Below are 25,295 nucleotides of genomic sequence, written 5' to 3'. Positions count from 1 at the left end.
AGGCATTTACTTCTGCTAGCTTGGCACTGAAAGCCACCAATATGGCCTGTGGACTCCCACGATAATTCTTTGGTTTATCGAAAGCTGTGGATCAGGCAGCACAATATATCCCCGAAGGTGAAATGCTGGATGGGTTTACACAGCTATTGGAAGATGGGAAGGAAGTAGCCAACCTGTAGTTGCAAACAGGCCTGGATGTGGCCGACTGCTTTGGACGTTCAATGGGGTCGTCAGTATTCTTGAGGAGGCAAGCCTATCTCAAAACCTCTGGTTTCTCCCCAAACGTCCAGAATAGGCTACTGGACATGCCTTTCGAGGGAGCGTTTCTTTCAATGGATTGCCTTTCTCCCGCAGATTCCTCATCTGATAGATATTCCCTCCAGCTTTGCTGATTCGGAAAATGTTCTACAGGGGGTGTAGTGGACCTCGACGTGGACCTTGAGGTGGCCGTTGACCATCGATCCGTCTTGCTCGGCATCTGGTCGTTGGCTCCGGACGTGACGTCTGGCGTCGTATAAATACCACGTCACTACGCCCCAATCTCGGTTCCTTTTTTCTGCACGCTAACAAGCTGCTTAGGAACACTGAGTCTTCGACTCACTCAAAGTTTTTGTCCGAAAACATGTACTTTTTTCACATCCTCGATGCGAGATGTCGGTCGCTCAGGTATCCGGTTTCAAACGGTGTTCCGATTGTGTCACCAAGATGTCCATCACTGACCCACATGAGTTGTCTCTGTTGCCTTGGCACGGGTCACGGGACTTACAGGTGTCCGTTGTGAGCTGCAAAACTCGATCTGAGTCGACTGCCTTCAAAATCACCGGCAAGGTCAACGGTTTGGTCTTCGCAGGCCGAAACTGAGAGGCACACCCCCGAGAAAGAACCTAGGCAGAAGATACAGTCCCACTCAAGGAGCCACTTGTCCTTGTCCCGAAAGAAGAAAAGGCGACATCGCCACCGTCGGGACTCGTAGTCATCTACAGATAAAGGTAAGCCCTCAGCTGGGCCTACCACCCGCCAAGAGTGGGAGTATTTCAAATCCTTGATGCTTGACATGTTCAAAAAGCATGCTGCAGTTGGCGCGGCTATCCCCCCACGCAGCGCACTTCGGAGCCAAGAGCGGCGCTCAGTATACCTGACCCCTTGATTGCCCCGGTACCGACAATGTCGGCTCCGATATCTCTTTCGACACCAAAAGAGATCCAGGCCGGATCAACCCCACTCATCCAAGGATGTAGACGCTATGGCGTCTCTGCCGATCGACACCGACATCCACCATATCGGTGCCGAGAGACAAACTCTCGACGTTGACGGTTGTGTAGAAAATATTCACCCCACAACCTCGGTCTGAATTTTTCGATACTATGGCAGGCATCTTCGGCAGTAATGACGCTGATGACTAGGGGGATATCGACCCCATTTACTTTGGTTCAGGAGTGGTTGATTATTTTGACGACCAGAATCAACTTTTACAACTGGCTCAAGACCTCCAGGACACCTGTAGTCTGGACACCTCTCCAGAACTCGAATTTCAGCAATTCCAGCCCTATATTCATAATACTTCTAAATTCAGGGCTTTAGTAGAAATGGTTGACACCCTGGGATTGCATTCATCTGTGGCGCCTGTACAGGGTTATGAACTTACTGACATTTTAGATAAAGGAATCACCATTGAACGTAATATGCCCTTTAAACCGGCCATTGCCGATCCTTTAACAATTCTGTGGCAAAATACTTGTTCCATTCCACCCGTCGGCTCCACCATTTCCGGGAAATACAGGCCTGCTAGAGGAGACCGTTCATACCTCTCCTCTCAACCTTCTCCGGAGGGGCTCGTTATGCAGGCGGCTACTATCTCTTCTAGACCTGCATCTTCTACGTCCACTCTGCCTCCCGACAGGGAAGCAAAAAAAGTAGATGCCTTAGCAAAGAAAGCATTCACTTCAAGTAGCATGGCCCTAAAAGCTACAAATGTGGCAAGCACTTTTGCCAAGTACTCCTTCGGTCTATGGACAGCAGTTGAAAATGCTGCTTAGTATGTCCCAGAAGGAGAAATGCGCAAGGACTTCCTACATCTGGCTGAGGATGGGAAAGAGGTGGCCAGACAATTTCAGCAAACGGGCCCTGGACATCGCCGACTGTGGGCCGATCTATGACATCAGCCATAACACTAAGAAGACGGGCATATTTAAAAACCTCTAGTTTTTCGCCTAGTGTCCAAGTCAAGCTTCTGGACATGCCCTTCGAGGGCGATCTTCTAATTGGCCAGAAAGCCGACGATTCCCTAGAAAAATGGAAGGAATTCAAAATAGCTGCTAAATACTTAGGCCTAGCTGCGCAGCCGGCCAAACCTGCATATAGCTTCGCCTCTAGGGCACGGGGCTGCAGGAGATATGCTCCTTATGGCAGGAAAGCGCAGCTCCCACGCCATGCAAGGGAAGAAGAATTTCTCGTTCTCCAGAAGGGGCAGAAGAGGGGCTTCTAGAGGTCAACAGGCAGTGGCGGGGGCGACCCAGCCTCCGAAGCCGCTTTGATTTTCCCCTCTCACAGCAGACCGGTTGGAGGACATTGACTGAGCATTTGCTCCAGTGGCAGGGAATTACTTCCGATGCCTGGGCTCTTCAGCTCATTCAGTGGGGTTATTGTCTGCCATTTGTAAGAAAATCTGGCAGACCGCCCTCGCCACCAAGGGAACCCTTCTGGCCTCCTTGGCCTCAGGCTTGAGTGGTCACGGATGCGTCTCTGAAGGGTTGGGGCGCTCACTTCGAGGACTTGCAGGTGAGAATGGCCTTTGGTCAGCAATGGAAGCCAGGTGGCACATCAACGGGCTGGAGTTGCGAACCATCAGGTTAGCCCTGAGGGCTTTCGCCTGGTCTCTCAAGGGGAAACGTGTCTTGATTCTGGTGGACGACACAGTTGCCATGCCCTAACTGAGCAAGTAGGGTGGCGTGCACTCTCTCCCCTCCTGCAGAGAGGCGATGCAGCTGTGGTTCTGATTGCTGGAGAACCAGATCTCGTTCTTGGGCAATTCATCTGGCTGGGAGAGAGAACGGCTTGGCGGATGCTCTGAGCAGGCATAGCACGGTCTCACACGAGTGGGAAGTGTGCCAGGAAGTCCTGGAAAACGTCTTCTTTCTCTGGGGTAACTCAGCAGTTGATCTGTTTGCCATAGAGTCCAACAGGAAGTGCAGACAGTTTTGCTTGAGGAAATTCCCAGCCGAAAGGCACACTGGGGGATGCGTTTCTGGTGGATTGGACCTTCCCTCTCCTTGAAGAGGTTTTGAGCAACCATAATCTTGATCGCCCCAGACTGGACGAGGAGAACTTGGTACTAGGACCTCTTGCATCTGACCATCCTACCGCCTCAGTTTGCCTTGGCCAGTCGTAAGGTCGGGTACTTCACCCGAACCTGGAGTATCTCAACCTACATACGTGGCTCTTGAGAGGGTGAGGTATGACGACTGGGATCTCTCATAGGAGGTACTCTAGGAGTTGCTGGCTGGACGCAGTCTATCAGATCTCTGTATGCATGTAGGTGGAGAAGATTTGAGACGTGGTGCAGGGAACACAAGCTCGATCCCATCTCTTGTCCCACCACTAGGGTGATGGAGTTCCTTCCGTCACTGGCTTCAGCAGGCCTTCAGTTTACCACAGTCAAAGGATATTTGGCGGCCTTGTCTATGTTCAAAAGGTCCCCGGTCAAGGTTCCTTCTTTATGATCCTGGTTATGGCCCAATTCCTGAAGGTCCTTGTGAATACGTTTCTGCTGACTCCTTTTGTTGTTCCAGGTTGGTATCTAAATTTAGTTCTGACATTTTTGATGGCTGCTCCATTTGAGCCGATGCATTCCTGTTCTTTGAGACTGTTATCCTCAAACAGCCTTTTTGGTTGCAATCACATCAGCCAGGAGAGTTGGAGAGCTGCAGGCCTTGTGAAAAAAGATTTTCCTGAAAGTAAGGCCTGGCTTTCTTCCGAAAGTGGTTTCTGAGTTCCACCTTTCTTGGTTCATAGATTTACCAGTTTTCTACCCTCCACCTCTGTGATGCTGGAAATGCAACGAAGGAACAGGGCTTCCGTATCCATGTCTTTTACTGCCTTTTATCGTGTGTTCTGTTGTGTTTTCCGTGCAGGAGTTCATGTGGGACTCCTGGCGGTGCAGTTCTCTTTTTTGGTTTGGTGTACAGACCCATGGGATACCCTTATGGCACCCATGGGTGGGGGTACACCCCTGTGCCCCTAGTGTATGTTTTTGGGCACCTGTGTGTGGCCCACAGAGCAGGGTATGTGCTGGTGGCAGCTCCATGCTGAATTTGACAAGTGCTCTGAGTATCCTCCATTTTGGGATACCCAGGCCCTGCCATTGGAATCAGTTGATTCCCTATAGGAAATAAGATGGCCCCTGTGGCCTCTTGCTTTCCATTGCTTGTTACCTTGTTTTCCCAAAGTCCTGGGAAGCCCTGACTCTGTCCCTTCCCCCTGACTGGCTGTTGGGTGGAAGTTCCATATATGGTGTTGTAAGTCCAGGCCAGACTGACTGGAGCCTTCCCAGTGACTGTATGTTGCTGGTACACCCTGTGGGTGGGACCTGGGTGAATGGAGTGTGTGACGAATGCGCATTCTGTGTTGTGGATGTCTAGTATCTGGTGTTTGACACAATGACTGAGACAGCCCTGCCCGAAACTGGTATGAATGCAGTGTGGAGTGTTGAATGGCTGGGTACTTGTGCCAATACACATAAATTGTTGTGAGTGTCTGGAGAGAAGTGAATGGCCTGAATGCACTATGCACCTGATTGGATGCCTGCCTGCATGAATGCCCTTTTGACCGATTGGTTGCCTGAGTGTGACCCAGCAGAATGAATGGGAGATCAACTAGTATATCTGGGGGCCTCTCACTGCTAGAATTCGTGTTCAGAAGCTGAAGAGAAACTGGAGTTGAAACTGAAGCTTAACCTTGAAGCCCTGCTGGAAGAGAAGAATTGCTGTTGCTTCATCAATCTGAAAGTTGCTGTGTCCCCAAGCACTGACCCAGAGAGGACCTGGTAAGGCGCACTCTTCCCGAGCTACGAGGGACCATCGTGCACCAGCTGATCTTTGCCAAAGCTCCCTGGTAGACCTACGACAGGCTGCCGACCGGAGACGGGGACCACCGCGGAATCACAAGGAGAAGTGCCCGGACACTGTCCACCACCGTCGACGACTGGGCCGCATGCTCCCGTTGCCTAAGAACTTTCAGTTCACGGACGTGCTTGTCCGCACCGCTGCCCTCCTTACCCCGCTAGAGACGGCCAGGCCGTCGACACGCCGAGGAGCATCCGACGGTGGGTTTCCCGCCACCTAAAGAACACAGAGACGCCGACTACTCGACGCCCTTGCTGGGCCACAGTTCTTCAAACTCTTTGCGGTCCTAAACTATCGACATCGAGGTGCCACGCACGCCTCATCCTTGCAGGACGTCTACTCTCCGTCGCCGACGAGCACCACTAGGATCGAAGCTGCCACTTCACCGCCGTAGTTCACCCTGTTCATCGCCGGAGGCTCGACGACCCGTGGCTCCTGCCTTAAAGGGAGTGCACTCAAGAAGGGCCATCGATTTCCCGACGAGGAACTCTACAACACCAGGTACTTTGGGGTTGCTGAACTATTGGAAAGACTCTTGTGAACAATATATGGACTGGGCTTGTGATATATCTTTTCTTTACAGGTTGCCTAGATGGGGGGGATATCCACACAGAGCTGTGTCTAGGTAGCAGGGCCAGTATTCTGCCTATTGTTCTAACCAACTGCTTTCCTCTTATATCTATTGTTGGTTTCCTTTACGAACTGATTTGTGTGACATTTAACCGTACAGTTGATGCACTTTAAGGACATCTAATAGTAAGAGTGGTACCACGTAGAACTGTATATTTGCCATTTGTAGATAACCGAGTACAAAGTGAGTTAACGTGATATTGTACATAACCTTGAACATTAATTATATAAAGACTGTGTTTTAACTAATAGTGTGTGGACATTCCTTTGTGGGGGCTTGGGAACTACACTGTACTTTAGAACCAGCCTGCATCACCTCCTGAGAAGCTAGGCCTTGATTGTTCGACCATGTACCAATAATAGAGAATCTTGGCTGGGGTCCTCTTTGCCTCTCCTCTACCATGTAGAGAGCAGAAGTACAGACATTCCCCTCCAGTCTTTACATCCTCACCCCTCTAAAGAGGAGGAGCGGTCCCACTGCTTAGATCCCAAAAGAGCATTGCGCTTTTGCCGCTAGGACGGCTGATTTCCAAAGATCTGAACAACTGTTCATGGCCCAGTCTTTGTCCCGTAAAGGTCTTGCTGTAATGAAGCAGACCGTCTTGTTGGATTATTCTTTGCATTGCAGAATGTTACCAGTCTGCAGGCAAGGTGCTTCCTTCCGGCATCAGGACACACTCGACGAGAAGAGTCTCGACTTTTACGGCCTTGCAGAGGGGAGTTCCAATTAGGCACATCAATCGTGCGGCCACATGGTCATCCTTGCACACGTTTACCAGACACTATGGGGCTGTTGCACGTTTTGGTAAGGCAGTTCTGAAAACTATGCTACTGTATCTCTCCGTGGTCCTAACTGCTTGGGGAGCCCATTGAAGGAGAAATTGCCATAATGTTCTTTCTATGGATTCTTCTCCTGCAGCTTCCTCATCGTTCCTCCCATCCACCCTCGCTCAGAAATCTGTCTAAGCGAAGGGACACCTGGTGATGGCTCTGAGGTGACTGCCCCTATCTGTCTAGTAGCTTGCCTTTCCACAAAAAAAAATACTTCCCTTTTTCTCTCATTCTTGGAGTTTCACCCTTTTTGTGATGTTTCCCATTGTCAGGTTTTTTACTGGCTGGTTAGCCTCGTCTCCCATCCTTTTCCTCTGCAGCGTTCAAGCACAGGGGAAAAAAGGGAGAACTGAGGTATGGAGAGTAGTGACATGGTATATATAAGATGCCCACATCATGTCCAGAGCTAATGATCGAGCACTGAGCAAGAAGGATCGACGATCGACAGCCGGGTCAAGGACCACTACGCCCGCTGTCGAAAAGATTTCTGTGCAGTATAGCTCGGTGAGGATATCTATCAGATTAGGAATCTGCGGGAGAAGAATCCATAGAAAGAACGTTACAGTAAGTAATTTCTCCTTTTAGGTAGCATCATGTCTGCTAGGTGTGCAAGTGTGATGCAGGAGCTTTCTTGTAAGCTTCCTTAACTTACATTTTCAAAGAAAAGTCTCTCCTTGAGTAAACCTTTTTTCCAAAGGTCATTTCAAACTTTCATGTTAATTAGAAATTCCACTTCCTTTTTTTTCCCCCAGTCTCATCCTTCTTAGGAGGAGAATAGGTTACACATATTAGACCCCAAAGAGAGCTTGAAGTTTCGTTGTTGCTAGAATTACTTTTTTCTATAGGAATGACCAGCTTGTTCTGAGGCCCGGTGAGTAGGAATAGAACAAAGCAAACTCTTTCATGCTGGTTAGTGCTTTGTATCGCAGAATGTTACAGGAAAGGTGGCAGAGGGGTACCGTTGGAGTGTGGAGCATATTCCACCATAGGATTGGGAGGATGCAATCCAATACAAGGGGGAATTACTTGCCAGTAATGTGCGTTTCTATGGATTCTCCTCACACACATTCCTCACCGCCCTCCCAGTCTGCCCCTCTTATGAAAGCAAAACAAAAGTGTTATGTGAAGCTGATTTATTGCCTAGACATTTAGACATCGGAAGATTTGCGATTTATGCACTGATTTGTTTAAAATATTCACAGCTTGTTGCTCGAAATCTCCCTTTACAGAGTTTCTCTCCGCTTCTGACCATGAGGGTGGGGGGGATCGAGGGGGGGAGTAAAGTTGAGATAATGGTGCATAGTGTGCTGTATTTATACAGAGGGAGCTGATTGTCGGAGTTGTCTGTGGTCTTGTATTTTGCACTGCTGCCACATGCGTGGTCTCTTGCGTTGTACAACATGGAGATACACTATGCCCCATGGTAAAAGTTTCTCAGAACTTGCGCAGGATTATATCTTTCCAGATGAGGAATGTGTGGGAGGAAAATCCATAGACAAAACATCACCAGAAATGTTCCCTTATTGCAGATGCATACCCTTGCATGTGTGGCTGGGTGGCCGTGACTTGGTTGGTGGAGGTGTACTAATTTGTGGAGTTCAGCCTTGGTGCCCATACTCTGGGGTAAATGCCTACTCTACAATTGTCTAAAATGCAGGTACCTCTAACAGTCGGATGTGTGCCACCACACCATCTTGTAAGGAGAGAAACACCCTCTTTCCTACAGGAAGCCAGACACAACCCTACTTAAAGTTGTATTTCTCTGTCTAGAAGGCCCCAACATGTTTGACTGAATACACATTCCTTTTCTCAACTAAGAGCTTCAGTGGGTTTTCTTACAATGTTTGTGTATGATTTGACCCGATGTGGGAGGGATCTTTGATTTTAAAAAACAAATGTGACCAGAGCTGTGGTCACAGCCCCAAAACACACCTGCAACGACGGGAGCTTTGAATAAGTGCTTTGAACATCACTGGAGAGCTAATAACATCTTGGATCAGCAGCATTTGATGCCTGCTTAGATGCTCAGTTCCCAAAGTACACAAAGGAACTCTCCCCTCCTTGATGAGGCCTGATGGTGCCTGTCTGCCCGCCCCATTGAATAAGTGACAAGTTAGCAATCTAAAGTTCTGCTGCCAAGCTCCATCGCTGCTTGCTGCCGACCTGTCCACAGAAAGCCATATAGAGCCAGACCCTGAAGAGGAAAAGCTCAGGAGATCTGTGCAGCGGAACAGCCAAAAGCCAGCAAGGGCACCCAGTGGTAAGCAATGGGTGAATACTCTGCCTGGCAGGATCCCTCATTTACCCCACTGGGACTAAGCTAACTAAGCACTCAAGGATAAGAACTCAGCCTGGCTAAGGAACGCTTGGCTTCTCCTCAAGATCTGCCCTGTAGCACCTGAGAAGGTTTGCGACACTGCATCCACTCCTAACTGCTTTGTGCTCGGGCCACACAGTTACAAGTACTCCTCCACGCAGCTTTAGTACTTGACCGCAGATCCACACATGAAATGCCCATCCGTCCTGGTGTGCCCACGCCACCTGAACAGACTTCTAAGTCCAGTGCCCCATGAAAACGACCCTGGCATCTACAAAGAGGGCTATTGCCCAGTAGTGCTGGGCATGAGTTGTGTAACACTGGCCCCAATAAGGTACATTATTCTTCTGTACCATACACAAATTGTGCACCTTCATCATTCAGCCGCCACCCTTTCCCTTTGAAGATCTGAAACTATGGTTGTCATTGAATATATACGCTGCTCCTTTTTGGCAAATGAGATAGATTGCTGTTCTTCCTCCACTGTCCATAGTGCTAAAGTGACATAGAAAGCATTACTGCATTGGTGCCCAATATACTCCCAGAAATGCACTTGCCCCCATTTTCTCTTTTTATTTTGTTGCTATATTATTTCAGCAGTTTTAACCAATGTTTTTCTCCAAAAGCACTGAGCCATTTTCTTGGCCATTCATAGGTAATGTTTATCGCACAACTACCTTTCACTTTTTCGCACAGCCTTATAAACACAGCCTCCCTAGGGTGCTCTGGCTATATTTTCTCACTGTAGAAGGCTACACATTACTATACTTTGATTCGGTGGTGCCTTACTTGGGAGTAGGTGGTGCCTTACTTGGGAGTAGGCTGTCTCACAGTGAAATAAAATCAAGCCTAGCATAACATGACACAGACCAAACCAGGGGTGGACTGGCCTATAGGGAACTCTGGAGATTTCCCGGTGGGCCTCTGCACCCTGGGCCTCTTTTGTGTGGCATTTCCAAATTTTCTCATAGGAAAAGCATTGGGCTTGCTGAAAATGTGTCATATGGGGCCACTTTGAACTTTATTTCCAGGGCCTCTTTTGGTCCCCAGTAATTATTTCCAGGGCCTCTTTTAGTTCCCAGTCCACCCCTGGACCAAACTCTTAATGATAACCTGTTTGACATCAAAGTGCCAGGCTTTTTCAATTTTACTCTACTAATTTGACCTCTCGATGTCCTTACTATCTATTACCAAGAACATTCACCTTTATACACACTGGATTGCTTTTCTCCCACAGATTCCTCATCAGATAGATATCCCTTCCAGCGTCAGCTGCTCTGAAAACTTTTCTACAAGGGGCGTAGTGCATTTCAACTCGGCCGTCCATCCATCCATCCATGTGCCGGTCGTCAAACCAGGACGTGACGTTGGTCGCCGTATATCTACTGCATCACTTTGCCCCCTTGCCTCAGTTCTTTTTTTCCGTGCGCCCAGCACGCTGCTCGAGGAACGGCTCTTCTCATGAGTTTTTTCATACGGCAAATTCGCTTTTTGGTCGAGAATTGTACATTTGTTCGACTGTGATGTCAGCTACAAAACCATTAGGCTTCAAGAGCTGCAACTCAAAACTGTCTTTGACCAACCACAAAGTATTTGTGTTTGGTTCCTAGTTGCCTACCACGCAACCATGGACTGTGGGTCGTGTCAAAACATGAACCCAAAATCCTTGAGGGAGCGGGCCGTTACTTTGAAAGTCTGCCGGATGGAGCTTCCACAAGGTCGTCCGGTCACACCGGAGAAAGAGGACGGGCATCATTAAAGAGCCAAAAAGAGGTTGGACTCCAGGAGTCATTCCTCATCGTCCTCTTCCCACAAAAAGAAATCGTCAACATCGTCGGCACAACTCTGATTTGTCTATGGAAAGAGGTAAGCCCCGCTCTGGCGACGGTACTACCAGAGCCGAGTGGGAAACCTTCAAAGAGCAGATGATCGACATGATGAAGGTGGTCACTGCGGGAATGGGTCAACCCTTGTAGCAGCAGACCATGTCAGTTCCAGCTGCGCCCGCTACCTCTGGCGACAAGGAGACTGTTAGGTTCCGTGTCCTCTGGGCCAATGCTGACCATCGATATATCGAGGATGCCTTCCAAACCGCTTGCGGTGCCGATGTGTTTGACACCGTCCACCCCAATACCATCAACGTCGAGGTTGATAGCGGCGCCAACAATAGAAAAGTAATTTGTTCCTGAGTCGAGAACTTCATTCTTCAACACAATACACTCCATTTTTGGAGATCATGGGGATGATTTCTGGCCGTTTTCTGGGTTCTTCCAGCAACGCAGACTTTTTCACAGATAAGGCCGACCTAGCACTAGCATGAGAGTATCAAGCCACTTTTTATTAATGCAAATGTAAAGCTTTGCGAGGAGAATCCCCTTGCAGTGTCTGCGCTATGGTACAGACTGGGGTCATGGTCAGGCTATAAATCAGGAACATGGTCTCCTGCTTAGATTCTGGTCTCCAGTATTAAGCGCGTCACAAAAGATTAATTTATTCTTTAATGCTAGAGTGGAGAAGTCACTGGCAGTACGCCACATTCATTCTTTGACAGAATATGGTACACATAAGAAAAGTTTTGTTCGTCCATTGAACAACACTTTTCTAATTTTACACAGACCTCTAAGTCCTGCCCTCAGTCATTCTGGCTTACCGCAAGTCTCCTGAAGTATCCAAATTACAGCTGTTCATCGGTGACCGAGGAGCATCGGCTCTGGAGCCGTTCTTGGGGACTGCTGGGCTAGCTAACCTAGGGGATTTGGCACTTAGGCCTCCACCGAACAGCACTCGGACAAAACAGTCTGTCAGCAATACGCACCATCTTGTTCCAGCCCCATTTCTCCCCTGAAGAGAGAGAGAGAGAGAGGATGAGGACTATTGAGAGAGCTAGATTGAGGATATGGCAGAGAGGTGAGTGTAAGTGATGGGTACAAGTTCCTTAGGAATTTGTGATGCAAAGGGATCAATTGGAGCGCATGGAGAATTTCAGTGGGGAAGGTGATGGAAGCGTGAGATAGAGAGGAGAGTTTGGGGAACAGGTGAGAGGGGACAACGTGGGAGAGGATAGGAGAAATGGAAGGGTGGAAAGTGTTTCCCTTAGTTTGGTGTTTTTGTGGAGAAGTAGGAGGAAGCCATCAGCAGTGAGGGAAGAGGAAATCAAGTGGTTCTTGAGGGGGAAAACCTAGCCTGGAAAGTCATGAGCGTGCAAACAGAAAGAGTTACCCAGAAAATGTCCTAAGTAAATCACTCAAAATAGTGTTTTTCAAGACGTCACATACACATACCCTAGGTGGAAACTTAAAAAACGTAAACTCTAATCATCATAATCGCTCCTATTTCACTCCCTTTAACCCTTCTCTCCTTTGCCCTCTTTTCACTCTTGTTTGCCCCTGAGTCATCTTCTCTCTTTCATACTGTTTTCTATTCCCTATCTAATGTTTCCTGGTTCTCAGCCATTCTCCCCGATTGTGAGTGTAATCAGTGGTCGAAGTGGGCATGAGCGGATGGGAGCGGTGCTCCTCTACTTTAAAAAAAAAAAAAGTTGTACTGTTCCTATACTTTTATTTTAAAAAAGAAACCGTTCCAGAATGGTTTCGTTTTAAAATAAAAGTGTAGGAAGAAGTTGAAACGTGCACGTTCAGTGCATTGCACTGAACGTTCCCTTAAACAGCAGGTGTGTTTGTTTGGTGTTTTGAATTGTGGGTGAGTAGTGGCGTGGCAATGGGGTTTGTGGGGAGCGGGGGCCAGCAGAGAACATAGTTCCACTACTTCTTTTCATGCACTTCGACCACTGAGTGTAATATGGGGGAGGTTCTTATTCATTTATGCCCTTCCCCTAATTGTCTGATGTGCTTTTGCTCCTCAGCTCCCCCAGACATCCTGGACATGACGGAGACACAGAGGTAAGTCTCTCCTTAACGTCTGTCTCTATTTTTCATTGATGGCCTTACCTTTGATTGTGACCCCTTTGTGAGTGTCCCCCATTTCCGACTGTACCTGCTCCCATCTGAATATATCCTCTTCCTCTAAGTGCATACTCTTCCTGAGTGCAACATGAGTACTGAGATATAAAAAAAGCAATGTGCCTTTCAATGGGAAGCGCACCAAGCTTTCAAAGTCTCATTCCCCTCCTGTTATTCAATCATTGAGATGGGATTCTTTACTCTTTGGAAAGCTTTCCCGGCGAGTTTATGGGCTGCCACATTTCACTGCAAGGTATTAGTCCTCATATATTTACTATGAAATCCTAACTCTTTGCTGCCTCTGGTTTTATCGATACCTTTTCCTCTATTAAAAAGTGGATTACTTCTCTGCGCTTGTATCTTAGTTTTAAGTTTCTTGGGAAATTCCTCCTGCGGAGTAATCTATATTGCTTTTTTTTTAATTTATTTATTACAAAAACGTTATTTCCTGACAATATTTCGGCCATTACTTTTTTAGAGATTCAGTATCCTTATTCGGGAGGTCGCCTTAGCAGGCTCATTTGTTGGATCTTTGCACCCTCTTCCCAGAATAAAGACAACGTCCCAAAATCAGACTCCCACACAGGTCCAGGTTGGGTCATGAACTGGTTAAATGAAAATATGGCAATGAGGAGAGCCCAGGCAAGTATGAAGTTTGGGGTCACCACCCACTTGCTCAGGACCCATCAAAGGCCCTTTGACCTCGTAGAGTGGGCGGACCTCTCTTCCTCCCTCCTGGCCTCGACCACTCAACTCCTCCTTCTTGGAGACTTCAACATCCACATGGATGCTTCCTGTCCTGCCACAGGACTCTTTCACGCCCTTTGTGACGCTCTCTCTCTTTCTCTTTCTCTTTTTCTCTTTCTCTTTCTCTTTCTCTTTCTCTTTCTCTCTCTCTTTCTCTCTCTCTTTCTCTCTCTCTTTCTCTCTCTCTCTCTTCTTCCTTCTGGCCTGACTCACTCTGCAGGGCACACTCTTGATGTTCTGATCTCCACAGACCTCCACCTCTCTAACCCTCTCACTACTCCTCTCTCCTGGAGTAACCACTTTCTCTTCTCTCTCTCTCTCCACCCCAAGGGCCAAGCCAACCCCCACACCGCCATCCACATTCTCTGTCAATCGACCCATGAAGCGTGTGTCCGTTGAGGCCTTCGTCGCCTCTTTCTCTCCCCCTCCTGCACCTCTTGCTGACTCACACCCTGACACAGCCCTTTCCATGCTCCACTCTTCTATCTCTGACATGCTTGATGTACTTGCCCCTGTCATGAGGATCCGCATGAAGCCTAAAGCCAAGGGAAACTCTGGTATGACTCAGACCTAGTCACCCTTAAACGCAAGTGTAGGGTGGCTGGGAGGAAATGGTTGGCATCTTGTACATCCTCTGCCAAACTGGCCTGCGGCCTGCTCCAAAGGCAATACTGGCTCTGTCCTCACTAACAAGAGAGCTCACATCCAAGCCTGTTTCTCTGTGGCATCTAACAACTCGGCTGAACTCTCTAAAATCTGCAAGGAGCTGGCCAATCCTGCTGCAGTCTCTACCTCTCCTGTACCCTCCCAGGCCCTGTATACGGCCCTGGCTTCTCATTTCATCTCTAAAACCCAGGAAATCCCATTCACCCTTTCGTCCTCTCCTGCTTCTCCCTCCACTCTCTCCTCTTCCTCCAACCCCCCTTCGGCCGCCCCTCTCCCTTCTCTGCCTTTCCTCTCTTCACCCCTGACGAGGTTTCTAGACCAGTCCCATCTATGAAAGCCTCATTGAAACAGGTTCTTCCCTGTTTTTCCAAAACCGTCAAGGACCACATTGACACCCTCGCTCCAGCTTTGGCTGACTTCTGCAACCACTCTTTCACCACTGGAACCTTACCTCCCCCCTGAAGCACTCTCTTGTGCACCCTCTTCTTAAGAAACCCTCTGCTGACCCCTCCTCTCCGGCTAACTATCTCCCGATCTCCATCACTCCTTCCTGTGCAAACCCCTGGAAAAACTGGCCATCTCCCAGCTTAATCTTCACACTGAATCTGTTGGTTGTCTCTGACCATCAGTCTGGCTTTAGAGCAGCCAGAAGCATGGAAACTGCTCTCCTGAACATCTGTGAACATCTGCTAACATTGATGCTAATCTCCCCTCTGTCCTCATGTTACTCGACCTCTCTTCTGCCTTTGACACGTTCAACCATGCCATCCTGCTCAACTGGACCTGTGGTAACTTCGGTATCAGGGATCAGGCTCTGGCCTGGCTGACTTCTTTCCTCTCGGACCGACCCTCCCAGGTCCAACTTGGGTCCTTCTTCTCTCTCTACCTGTGGTGTTCCCCAGGGGTCTAACCTTTCTCCCCGGTTGTTGAACCAATACCTGGCACCTTTCACCCACCGCATTGCTGCTCTCTGCTCCAACTTTCAGTGCTATGTGAATGACACTCAGACCGCTTTCAGGCTCCCCTCTGCCATCTCTCCTCCTTCTCTCATCCTGGATTGTCTGTCTGCAATCCAGGAGTGGTGTGCCACCAATGATCTCTGCCTGAATGCCAGTAAAACGGAGATCCTCATCGGCACACCTGCACCTTTTTTTCCTGTCACTTTCTGGCCGGCCTCCCGTGGCCCTCTTCCTGCTCCCACCTGCAAGGCTAAAGAACCTCTGGGTCATCTTTTACGCCACACACTCCTTCTCTCCTCACATCTGACGTCTCTAAGAAGTCAAACTACCAACTGCACCTCCTCAGAGGTATTCTTCCTTTCCTCTCGTTCTAGGCTTGACTACTGCAACAGCCCCTTTTTTAAATCTGCCTGCCTCTATTCTCCGTCCCCTAGAACAAATCCAGAACTGGACTGCGAGACTTGTCCTTGGCCTCAAGCCCAGGGATTGTATCTCTCTAGCCCTGAAATCTCTCCATTGTCTCCCAGTGGCTGCAAGGATCAAGTTCAAGACCCTCTGCATTTTCCACAAGGCCTTCTGGGGTCTGGGACCGCAATGCCTCCAACTCTCTCTTTGGAAATATCTTCCTACTCCCGCTCTTGGCTCCTCCACCTCCAGCTCCTTGAGGCTCTGGCGCTTTTCCAAGCAACGAGTTGGGGGCAGATCTCTCTTCGGCTGGCGCCTCCCTCTGGAACGCCCTCTCTTAAATTTAAGCAGAACCATCTCTGGTCCCGGAAGCATCTCAAGACTTTCCTCTTTGCTTCTGCCTACTATCTTCCTCTTCCCTACTGATCTCCTGTGTGATACTGCACTGGCCACCTGGCTACCCTCTGAACTTCCGGCTCAGGTCCCTGCCTGCCCAGTTGCACACCTGCACTGCCTCCTGGCAACTCTTGCACTTGGGTCTGAATCTGCAACCCTACAGTCCCTTTACCTGCACTTATCAGACACTTGTTGTCTGCACTTAACCCTTGCACTGCCACCTGCTGGCCTCACTACTTGTTTTTGATCCTGTGTCACCTTCCCCTGGCACTTTTCTCCTTCCCTCCCCTCTGCACTTGCGTGATCTCAATGTCACTAGGCCTAGTAAGATCGCTGTCTTGTCCTTCCTTCGTTTCCCGTCCCTTGCCTCGAAACACGTGTATATAAGCATGTTATAAATGTCATATATCATATACTTGAAGGCAAATAAAGCATTCAGTGATGCTGAAATACCTACCTGGATCTGAAATTTAAAAAGGAAATGGACGCATCATAAGCAAAAATTACTGACAGTCTCCGTGGCAAATGGTCTCTGATTTGATTGGTTCAATACAAAGCTGTAGAAAGAGGACTTGAATGATTTACTTGAAAGCCCCTAGATTTTGAGGACCAATTGCCACTTGTCAGATCGGGACAAACAATAGCCCAGAGCATTAATAATGTCACTGTCTCTTCCTTTTGGGGTCTTTATATTAGTGTGTGCTGAGTATGGTTTGAATGGTGCTCTGGAGCGCAGGGTTGTTCCCTCATAAATGTATGTCAACTTATGTGCCCATGTAGGCCTTGGTGGTGGTCAGTGAAGGGTTCCTATATAGCCTGCCTTTTTCTTTCAGTGGAGAAACATGTTTACACCACGCGGCAGCTCTGCGCCAGCGGACGATATGCCATTACATCGTGGAAGCAGGAGCGTCGCTCATGAAGACTGATCTACAGGTACTTGGTGCAATGATGGTGGAGAAGAATCAATGAGTAGTGTGGTAGAGAGCTTGTGATGGACACAGGCGTTAACTATTCAGATCAGAGGATGGCAGTGCTGTATCATGTTTTTGTGGTCAGGTGTCCCTGTGAGACTATGGTGGGGTTCAACAAATCTCAGGCTGGCACAGCTGAAAGACTGCCATGGCTGTATCTGACATGTGGCTTACAGAAAGCAAACTGTTGAGTTTGTATATGCAGTTGCAATGTTAAAACATTGGAATTTGTATAGTGCACATCTGCCATCAGAATGGGCATGACTGGGAGCTTTGTAGCCTGAAAGTGCCTGGTTGGAATTGTTCGAGTGTGTGAGGGCTAGTGGTGTGCTCCGATAGTCATGTTGTATTCTTATTGCTCCAACTTAGACATAGTTGCGCAATTTTGAAAGATGCTAGGCACTTGATAGATTATGCTTCTTGGTTATTGTTCCTTGACCAGAAATTGTTGGTAGTCCCTCAATGCCATGGGCTGGTTAAGCTGATAATATCTGTAAGTTTGTTTGTTTATTTATTTGTATAGCGCTCCAGACCAAGGGTATATGGGCGCTTAAAACATCAAGTTACAGGCAAAGACATCAGGTTACAGGCAAGGATGAAGAACATTTGTACAATTGTGAAGTATATGTATATTTGACAAGAGAGCAGTTAGTGCAGAGATAGGAACAAGTGGCAGGTGGCAGAGACCATTGATTGACCAATGATATCCTGTGACAAATCCCTCGATGCTGTTGCTTTTACGTGGGAGGGGAACCCATTCCGTGGGGACAGTGATATGAGGCCGCTATGCAGGAGTACCCCTGGGGGTGGTACTCAGTGGGAGGATCCATGGGTGGGGACCCCCTCTATGGGAGAAGTTATGACCGTCCAGGGAGAATGCAGTAGCCACACCATCTTGCAGCAAGACCTCTCACCCAAACACACACTAGGGATCAGACATCTCCATCCTCTCGATCCCCTCTTTCTTCTACTAATTTCCTTATACATGTGCATCAGGCAGATAGTACTGTGATGAGGAAGAGTGAATATGGATGAGTCCAAAAGTACTGTGTTGAGGAAGAGCAGGGTAATGAAGAGCCCTATGCGGAACTGATACAAAATTGCTAACTATTGAAAGCTAGAAATACAATCCGGCATAAAAACTGACCATGGACTCTCCTCGAGGTCAGTCCAGCACCAGAGCAGCTTCACACAGGGAGCGGAGTAGCGTGGAAGGGCACGCTGCAGACCCGAACGTCTAGAACAAGAAAGCGAAGAAGAGCCACGGCCTCCCTTGTTGTAGGAAAAACCAGTGTCCGATGGCAGAATCCAACCCAGCCGAGTGGTCCAGGCGAGACCTGACTGCGGTGCGAAACCAGCATGGTGGAGCCGTCGAAAGCTGCAAGAAGCTTACCGGTATTGCTGAGGACCGGATCCCTCACGGACTAAGTGCAAAGGTACGCAGTGGGGGGGCCAGGAAGGCACATTGGGAATCCAGAGACTGTGGTTGAGAGGAAGTGCAGGGGCATCTTCCTCGTCCCAGTGGGACCGAAGAGAGAGGCCAGTTTAGAACAGAGGGGGTGAAAGAGGACCCCAAAGAGATTAAAAGAGAGGCCTGGCATGATAGTGATCCAGGCCTAGTCAAGAGAGATTACAAAGCTGAAAGAAGGGTCGGGGACCTGAATCTTGAGAAACAAAGAGACTTATACATACGAATGGATGTCTGACAGGTTAGTGAACCATACTTAAGAAATATGCCTTACAGAGTTGAAAAAGGGGCCTGGGACACACACACAACAACACGAGAAGTCAGGGGGAAGAGATCCTTTGGCACAAGTTACGAAAAGACTATTGGAAAAGAGAGCCTGAGAGAGGCTTGGGGAACGCAGACCTCTTCCGAATTTTGTTTTGGAACTTGGAACTTTGCTGACAAGGTCTGGAGAGAGACCGACCTCATCCCTGACTACGAGGAACACCACATTAAAAGCCCATTGATGCCTGGAGGAAGAAGAATATTCTCCCACCATTTATGAAGTGCCGGAAATATCCCAAAGAAGGTAGTTATCCTGTTAGAAGCATGCTGCATTCTAGTTATAGGCTTCTGTTGAAGTGTGAAGGACGGAAATAGGTTTGGGGCATTGGACAGTGGACTATTTACTTTTGACGGACATTCTGACATTATACTTGGATTTGTTGAGGCAGGGAAACCCTTCTTAGTTATAGGGACAGGTATTGTCTTCTTCCTTATTTTTGAGTTCAATCAAAGTTTATGCCAACAAGCATGCCATCGTTGTGTCCCGCGTCCACTTCTGCACCCTTACAATCATTAAACAGTATGAGGGTGGTATAACCTTATTGTAATGGTTTTCTGGCAAGCAAGGTGGTGGTCGTGTAGATTGCGGATCTGAACGGGTTAGCAGTGTGCAGGAAGTGCCACCCTGGTGTAATTAAGAGGGTCTTGGGCGTTCGAGCGGCTGACAAATCAGTTTGTAGTGAAGTAACTTACAAAATTACAGGTGCCCATCCTAATTCTTTGGGTGTCTGTTGGTAGGCTGAATTTGGTTTCACATTCTTGGATTTTGTTTGCCGAGCCAAATGCACAAAGAAGGGAAATTCCAAAGAGGATTTTTTTAGCAGATGGAAGAAAACTCTTGTTTTAACAGGATTAAACCCTACTAGCATGTATCCAAATCCCTGAAAAGCTAGACTTGATCCTTACAGCTGCAGTGAGCAGTTGACGGGACACTGGTGTCATCTGCTGTTACAAGATTATTTACTTTAAAGTTAATGACACCCTCTCAGAAGCCCAATTGTGTACAATATCCCCAGGCCCATTTCTGGCTGCTTTTTTTAGAGTGATTGCTCACTGTTAAAAAGAAATGGTATTTATACTGTGAGGGGTCAGAAATGTGAGGCGGAAAAATGTTAGATGATTTTTCAACATACGCCTTTTTATTTTTAAAAACTTTCTTTATTGGCACACTTGGAAACATACATCACATTGTATCAGCATATTGGTAACTTCGGAGGCGAAGCGCTGAGGAGGCATTAATAACACAAGTACAGTAATTAGATTTCCTTGGGGGGATAGACAACATCAGCGACAATACACATGGTTTATATTCTGGAGGGTACATTAGATATTGACACTGATTGTAGGAGGTAGGCTTTCTACTGGGCCCATATGTCTTTTGGACATAACGTGGGAGGTTGCATGCAGCCCCACTGTTCCTCCCTATTGGTAGCCCACATTATGTCTTTAAGCCAATTCTCCTTGTTGGGGGGCCTGTGCGCGTCCACCTCAAGGAAACAAGTATCGCTAATAAGAGGCACAGTTTCTCAAGTTTACCCATGCCAGGGGAGGGCGAATCGGGGATATGGAACAGACACAATAGTGAGGCGGGTTCATTTAGTTTACAGGTCATCTCAGATAATATTGCACAAAAATCCGACCAAAAAGGGGTGAGAATGGGACAGTCCCAGGTCATGTGGAAATATTTAGCGTCAGACCTACAGCGCGGGCGTGCCCCGGTAACCTCATTGGAGAACGAGTGCAACCGGCTCGGAGTGTAGTGGTATCGGTTAAGTACCTTTAGCTGGATCAGTCAAACCGGGAGTTATACGACACCCTGGTTGTCTGCGCACATATCTCGGCCCAGAGATCATCACCAATCTCCAACCCAAGGTCCTCCGCCCATCTAGTGCATGCATTATAGAGTGGAGTGCTTGTACGGGCTTCGATCAGTTGGTAATAAGGTCGATACCCGGCACCGGCACACATGCATAGAAATGACAAACCCAAGCAGTGAATCATTCTCGGCCCAACAGGGAAGCAACTCCATAGTTTCCAGAATATTGCAACCAGGAAGTCAGGCCATGCCGCAGGATCAGCACATCAGCAGGGTGGATAAATTTCCCCTCAAGGTATAGTGAGCCCGCCATGTGGTAGCCATGTTGTGCCGAGACTCGACAAGAACCAGTGTCTAACTGCGGTAGTGTAGGGATACAGTTCCACAGAGGGAAGTTTTCATGATAAGGGGGCGAGGTCCCAGCCACCATCCATATTTTGTGCCAGGCCAGCGCTGTGACACTGGCGGGGTCGAATCCAAACTCATCTGCGAATTTCGTGGAGAGAGCAAGTGATCAGAAGTCCCTGTCACCCGTCAAGTGTTTTTGGAGTAGTATGTGGGCAGGGGGGCATCTCCACAAAACCAGGATGCCACAAATTCTCCCCGTCTTCGGCCATCCAGTACAGCTGGAAGTTGGGGGCTGCAAACTTACTCTTCTCATATGGCTGTGTTAGCATGTCCCACTTGAGCCGCACCGCCCCGGAGGGCCAGACAAATTTGGTAATATTTTCTGTCCAGCTCCTGAAAGAATAATCGACTAGGCCATAGCGACACATTAAGGAAAAGATATAGGAGTTTGGGGAGTACTATCATTTTCAATAGGGCCATCTTTCCAGCAATTGTAATATGTAAAGGTGACCAGGATGTGAGTTTAGTACGCAGGAGAGTCATGAATGCAGCAAAATTGTGTTAGTCTAATGCGTTACCATCACTCCTGGCGTATGGTCTCTGGGACCACTTTAAACCCAGGAGATCTGAAGGTGGGAAGAGTGTTGTCTGTAAGGGGAAAAAACTCTGACTTATTGATTAGGGTGCCAGAGACCTCTCCGAAGTGTAAGATGTCTTGCATCATGGGACCCAGGTGCATGTTAGGATTGGGAATGAACAGTAACGCGTCATCCGCGTAGAGAGGGATTATCTGCGGTTCACCCGCTATTATGATCCCTCTGTGGGAATGTCTAAGTCGTATCGCATTGGCTAGCAGTTCGATGATAATGGCAAATATTAGAGGAGACAAGGGGCAGCCCTGGTGGGAACCCCTCTATTTGAAATTGTTCAGATGCAATCCCGTTCGTGCTTACCCTAGCGACCAGTGAGGCGTAAAGGAGGCCCACAGACTCAAGGAACCTCGGGCCAAATACACATTTTTGAAGCACAGCATACATGAATTGCCAAGAGACTGAGTCATACACCTTCTGGATGTCGAGTGTGGCGGCCACCACCTGGCCCCAGGGTCTATGCGTGCCAGAATATTAAATAAGGGCTGCAAATTCAGTGCTGTGGCCATCCCAGGGATGAATCCCGATTGGTCGGGGTGCATAATCTAGGGGCAGGGGTCTGCAACCTTTGGCTCCCAGATGTGTTTGGACTACCATTCCCATGATCTCCTGACATTGACTATGCTGTACAGGCCGGATGGGAATGGTAGTCCAAACACATCTGGGAGCCAAAGGTTGCAGACCCCTTCTAGGGCATGACCGGCCTCAGTCGCGTAGCCAGTATTTTTGCAAAATGTTTTGCGTCCGTCTTGATTAACAAGAGGGGGTGGTAAGAGCTACGCTGGTCTGGCGGCTTGTTTGGCTTCAGAAGTACTGTGATAACTGCCTCTTGCATACTGCCCGGGAGCACACCCGACATTGGAGATTCCTGCCATATCTGCTGTAGTTGGGCGGGTGGGGGGGGGGGGGGGGGGGAAGGGTCTCCTTGTATCTTTTATAGAGTTCGGCCGAGAGGCCATCTGTGCCCGAAGCTTTGCCGGATGGTAAGCTCTCGATGGTACAAGAAATCTCTGCCAGCGAGACCAGGAGATCCAGAAGTTCGCCAGTGTCACAGGAAAGCTGGCTGAGAGGTAAAGTATTTAAGAAGGCGTTGATTGCCTCCTGGGTGCATATATCCTTATTAGAGTAAAGTTCTGCATAAAATTGAGCGAATACCCCGTTGATATCGGTAGGCGTGTGCACCACTCTGCCGGCTGTGTCTGTGATATAGGGAATGCACCAACTGCCACCATCGGTGTGTGCTATGCGGGCCAGCAGTCTACCGGCCCGATCACCCTCCCCATACCTCCTAGCCAACAACTACGGGGCTTCAAAGAATTTCACCTCTCTCTCTGCGTGTGCCTTAAAGGTATCTATGGCATCCCTTATCTGCGCAAGAGTGGCAGTAGGGGAGGATCGACCGCAAGTCCCTGTACCAGTACTTTCAGGTCATTTTCAGACAATTCAATGCTTCGACGGATCGTTTTGAGGACACTAAATTCTGTAGGCATTGCGACCCCTCTGAGATAGACCTTAAAGGCTTCCCAGACCGGGGCAGCCGGGACACAGAACCACCATTTTTTTCAAAGAACTGTTTGACATGCTCTTCAATGGTGAATGCAAAAGCAGTATCTAGCAAAGCCTGTGACTTACATCTCCAGTTTTTGAGTGACCTGGGAAGAGTTGGGATTGACAGAGTAACGCTAATCGGGAAGTGATCGGAGTAGGTGCGGGGGAGTATATGTTTCAGTGGCTACGCCATGTAGCATATCCGATATAAGCCACATATCGATGCAGGATGAGGAGTCATGAACCAATGAGTAAAAGGCGTATGAGCAGGTATTCGTGTGCAACGTTCGCCAGACATCTACTAAACGCAGGGAGAGCATGCCCTCTTTGATTATTTGGGTCGAGCGCGAGAGGGTCCTCTGTGCATGGGAGGCTCGGTCAAGGTTTAGGTCAATGATAGTGTTGCAGTCCCCCCACACAATGTAGGGATCAATGGATAGCGGGCAAGTTCCTCAATTACATTCGTGTAAAAATGGGGTCATCCACATTCGGGCCATATATATTTACCAACAAAACCTCCCTCCCAGCAAGTAACCTATACACCATGACATAGCTACCCAGTGGATCGATCTTAGATTGCTTATATTGGAAAGGGAGGGACCTATGAATTAAAATCCTAACCTGCCTCGCTTGCGAAGAGTAGGAGGTGTAATAACGAGCCCCACCTGAGTTCTTGGCAAACACCTCACAAGTCGCGGAAAGAGTGTGCGTTTCATTAAAATACAGGATTTTAGCTTTGTGTCTCTCAGCATAGAGCGGCACTTTCTGGTGTTTGATCGGATTCCCCAAGCCGTGTACATTCCAGCTAAGGCTGGTTATGTCTGCCACCTTGATGGTGGTTGCGTATTGACTCTGGTTAAGATGGCATGGTTCTGTGCCTCCAGTCCCTTAATGCACCCCCTCCCCCGGAGCACCCTCCTCCCAGCCACAAACATATTGGGCCTCATTGTGAGGCTGGCGGTAGCCGTGCGCTTATTAAGGGCACGGCTGTCGCCGGTAATGATTTTTTACTGGGCCCATGGAATGGGCAATTACCGGGTCATGTCGACCTTGGCGGACCCAGTAATTGCCCATTCGAGGGGATTGGGTCCTCCGACGTATTCCATATCTAAGACCGTAATCGCCACAGCTGTGCTGCTTCGGAAAATCTTTCTGCGTCGATGACGTCGATACGCTGTCTTCGAGGGCCTCAGTCGAGCCGACGTCACCGGATGTTATAAGTAGGACGCACGACACCCGTAGCCTCAGTTCTGTTTTTTCCGCAAACGTGTTCCCTTCGGAGATCTCTGCGCGCCTCCACTCTTCTGAGTTCTGTTCTTCCGGTTTCTCGAACCTGTTAGTTTGTGAAGTATCGTATGATGTCTTCGTCGTCTTCTGCCCTGCGGCCAGGTTTTAAGAAATGTCGGGACTGCGGGTCCAAGATGTCGTTAACGGATTCGCACAACGCTTGCCTCTGGTGCCTCGGTGAGGACCACGATACGGACGACTGTGTGGACTGTCCCCGCCTCCGAGGAAGTGTTCGACGTCATTGATGCTTAGGCTGTCGAGAGACACGCTTGAGGCTCCGCCCTCGAGGCCTGTGTCGAAGCCGTCGATGCTGTCGGCGCCGCGCTCGACGTCGACGCAGATTCCCTCAACGCCTTTCGAGGCTGTTCTGTCAGAGGTACCCCGTGGCACAGTGGAACCCCCTAGAAAGGGTCTGACCAAGGCAAAAAATGTCTTTTTTCCTTATTCAGTGCCCACATTCCAGCCTCTGGATTATATTTCCGAGGTGGATGAGGGTTCTTAAGATGGATTGGTTCCTGACACGGTACCAGACGACATTATATCTGGTCATAGCCAGATTGAGGACCTGCGTGAGTCGCTGCACAACGCCAGTGGTCTGGACACCTCTCCGGAGGTGGAGTTCTGTAGGCCTGAGCCTGGCACCCATGCCGAGTCCTCGTACCGGCGCCTTATGTCGAGGGTCACAGATTACTTGGGGTGGTCGGCGCCACCAGTTGATTTTGTGCAGAATGACCCGACGGATATCCTCGACCAAGGTCCACCGACTGACCCGGTACTGCCATTCCATATGGCCTTGCATAGAAGGGTGGCAGCGGCTTGGACTGCCCCAGAGAGTCTCCCGGCAGTGAACAAG

At 48.8% G+C, this 25,295-nt stretch overlaps 1 protein-coding gene across 17 annotated transcripts in view; it reads left to right on the top strand.

Moving 5' to 3' along the window:
* Positions 1–25,295, top strand: part of DGKZ (diacylglycerol kinase zeta) — a 1,700,725-nt gene that overhangs the window by 1,560,070 nt on the left and 115,360 nt on the right. For 15 of the 17 annotated variants that reach the window (XM_069623235.1, XM_069623234.1, XM_069623231.1 and 12 more), the window contains 2 exons: positions 12,761–12,797; positions 16,864–16,963. In XM_069623235.1, coding sequence (XP_069479336.1) covers positions 12,761–12,797; positions 16,864–16,963 — 137 coding nt within the window. The remainder of the gene's footprint in view (positions 1–12,760; positions 12,798–16,863; positions 16,964–25,295) is intronic. The other 2 variants (XM_069623229.1, XM_069623228.1) reach the window with 1 other exon arrangement.

This window comes from Ambystoma mexicanum, chromosome 11 (assembly GCF_040938575.1).
Source record: "Ambystoma mexicanum isolate Mex_15411 chromosome 11, UKY_AmexF1_1, whole genome shotgun sequence".
NCBI lineage: Eukaryota > Metazoa > Chordata > Amphibia > Caudata > Ambystomatidae > Ambystoma > Ambystoma mexicanum.
Note: the sequence above shows the minus strand (reverse complement) of the source record. Positions and strands in the feature narration are given on the sequence as shown.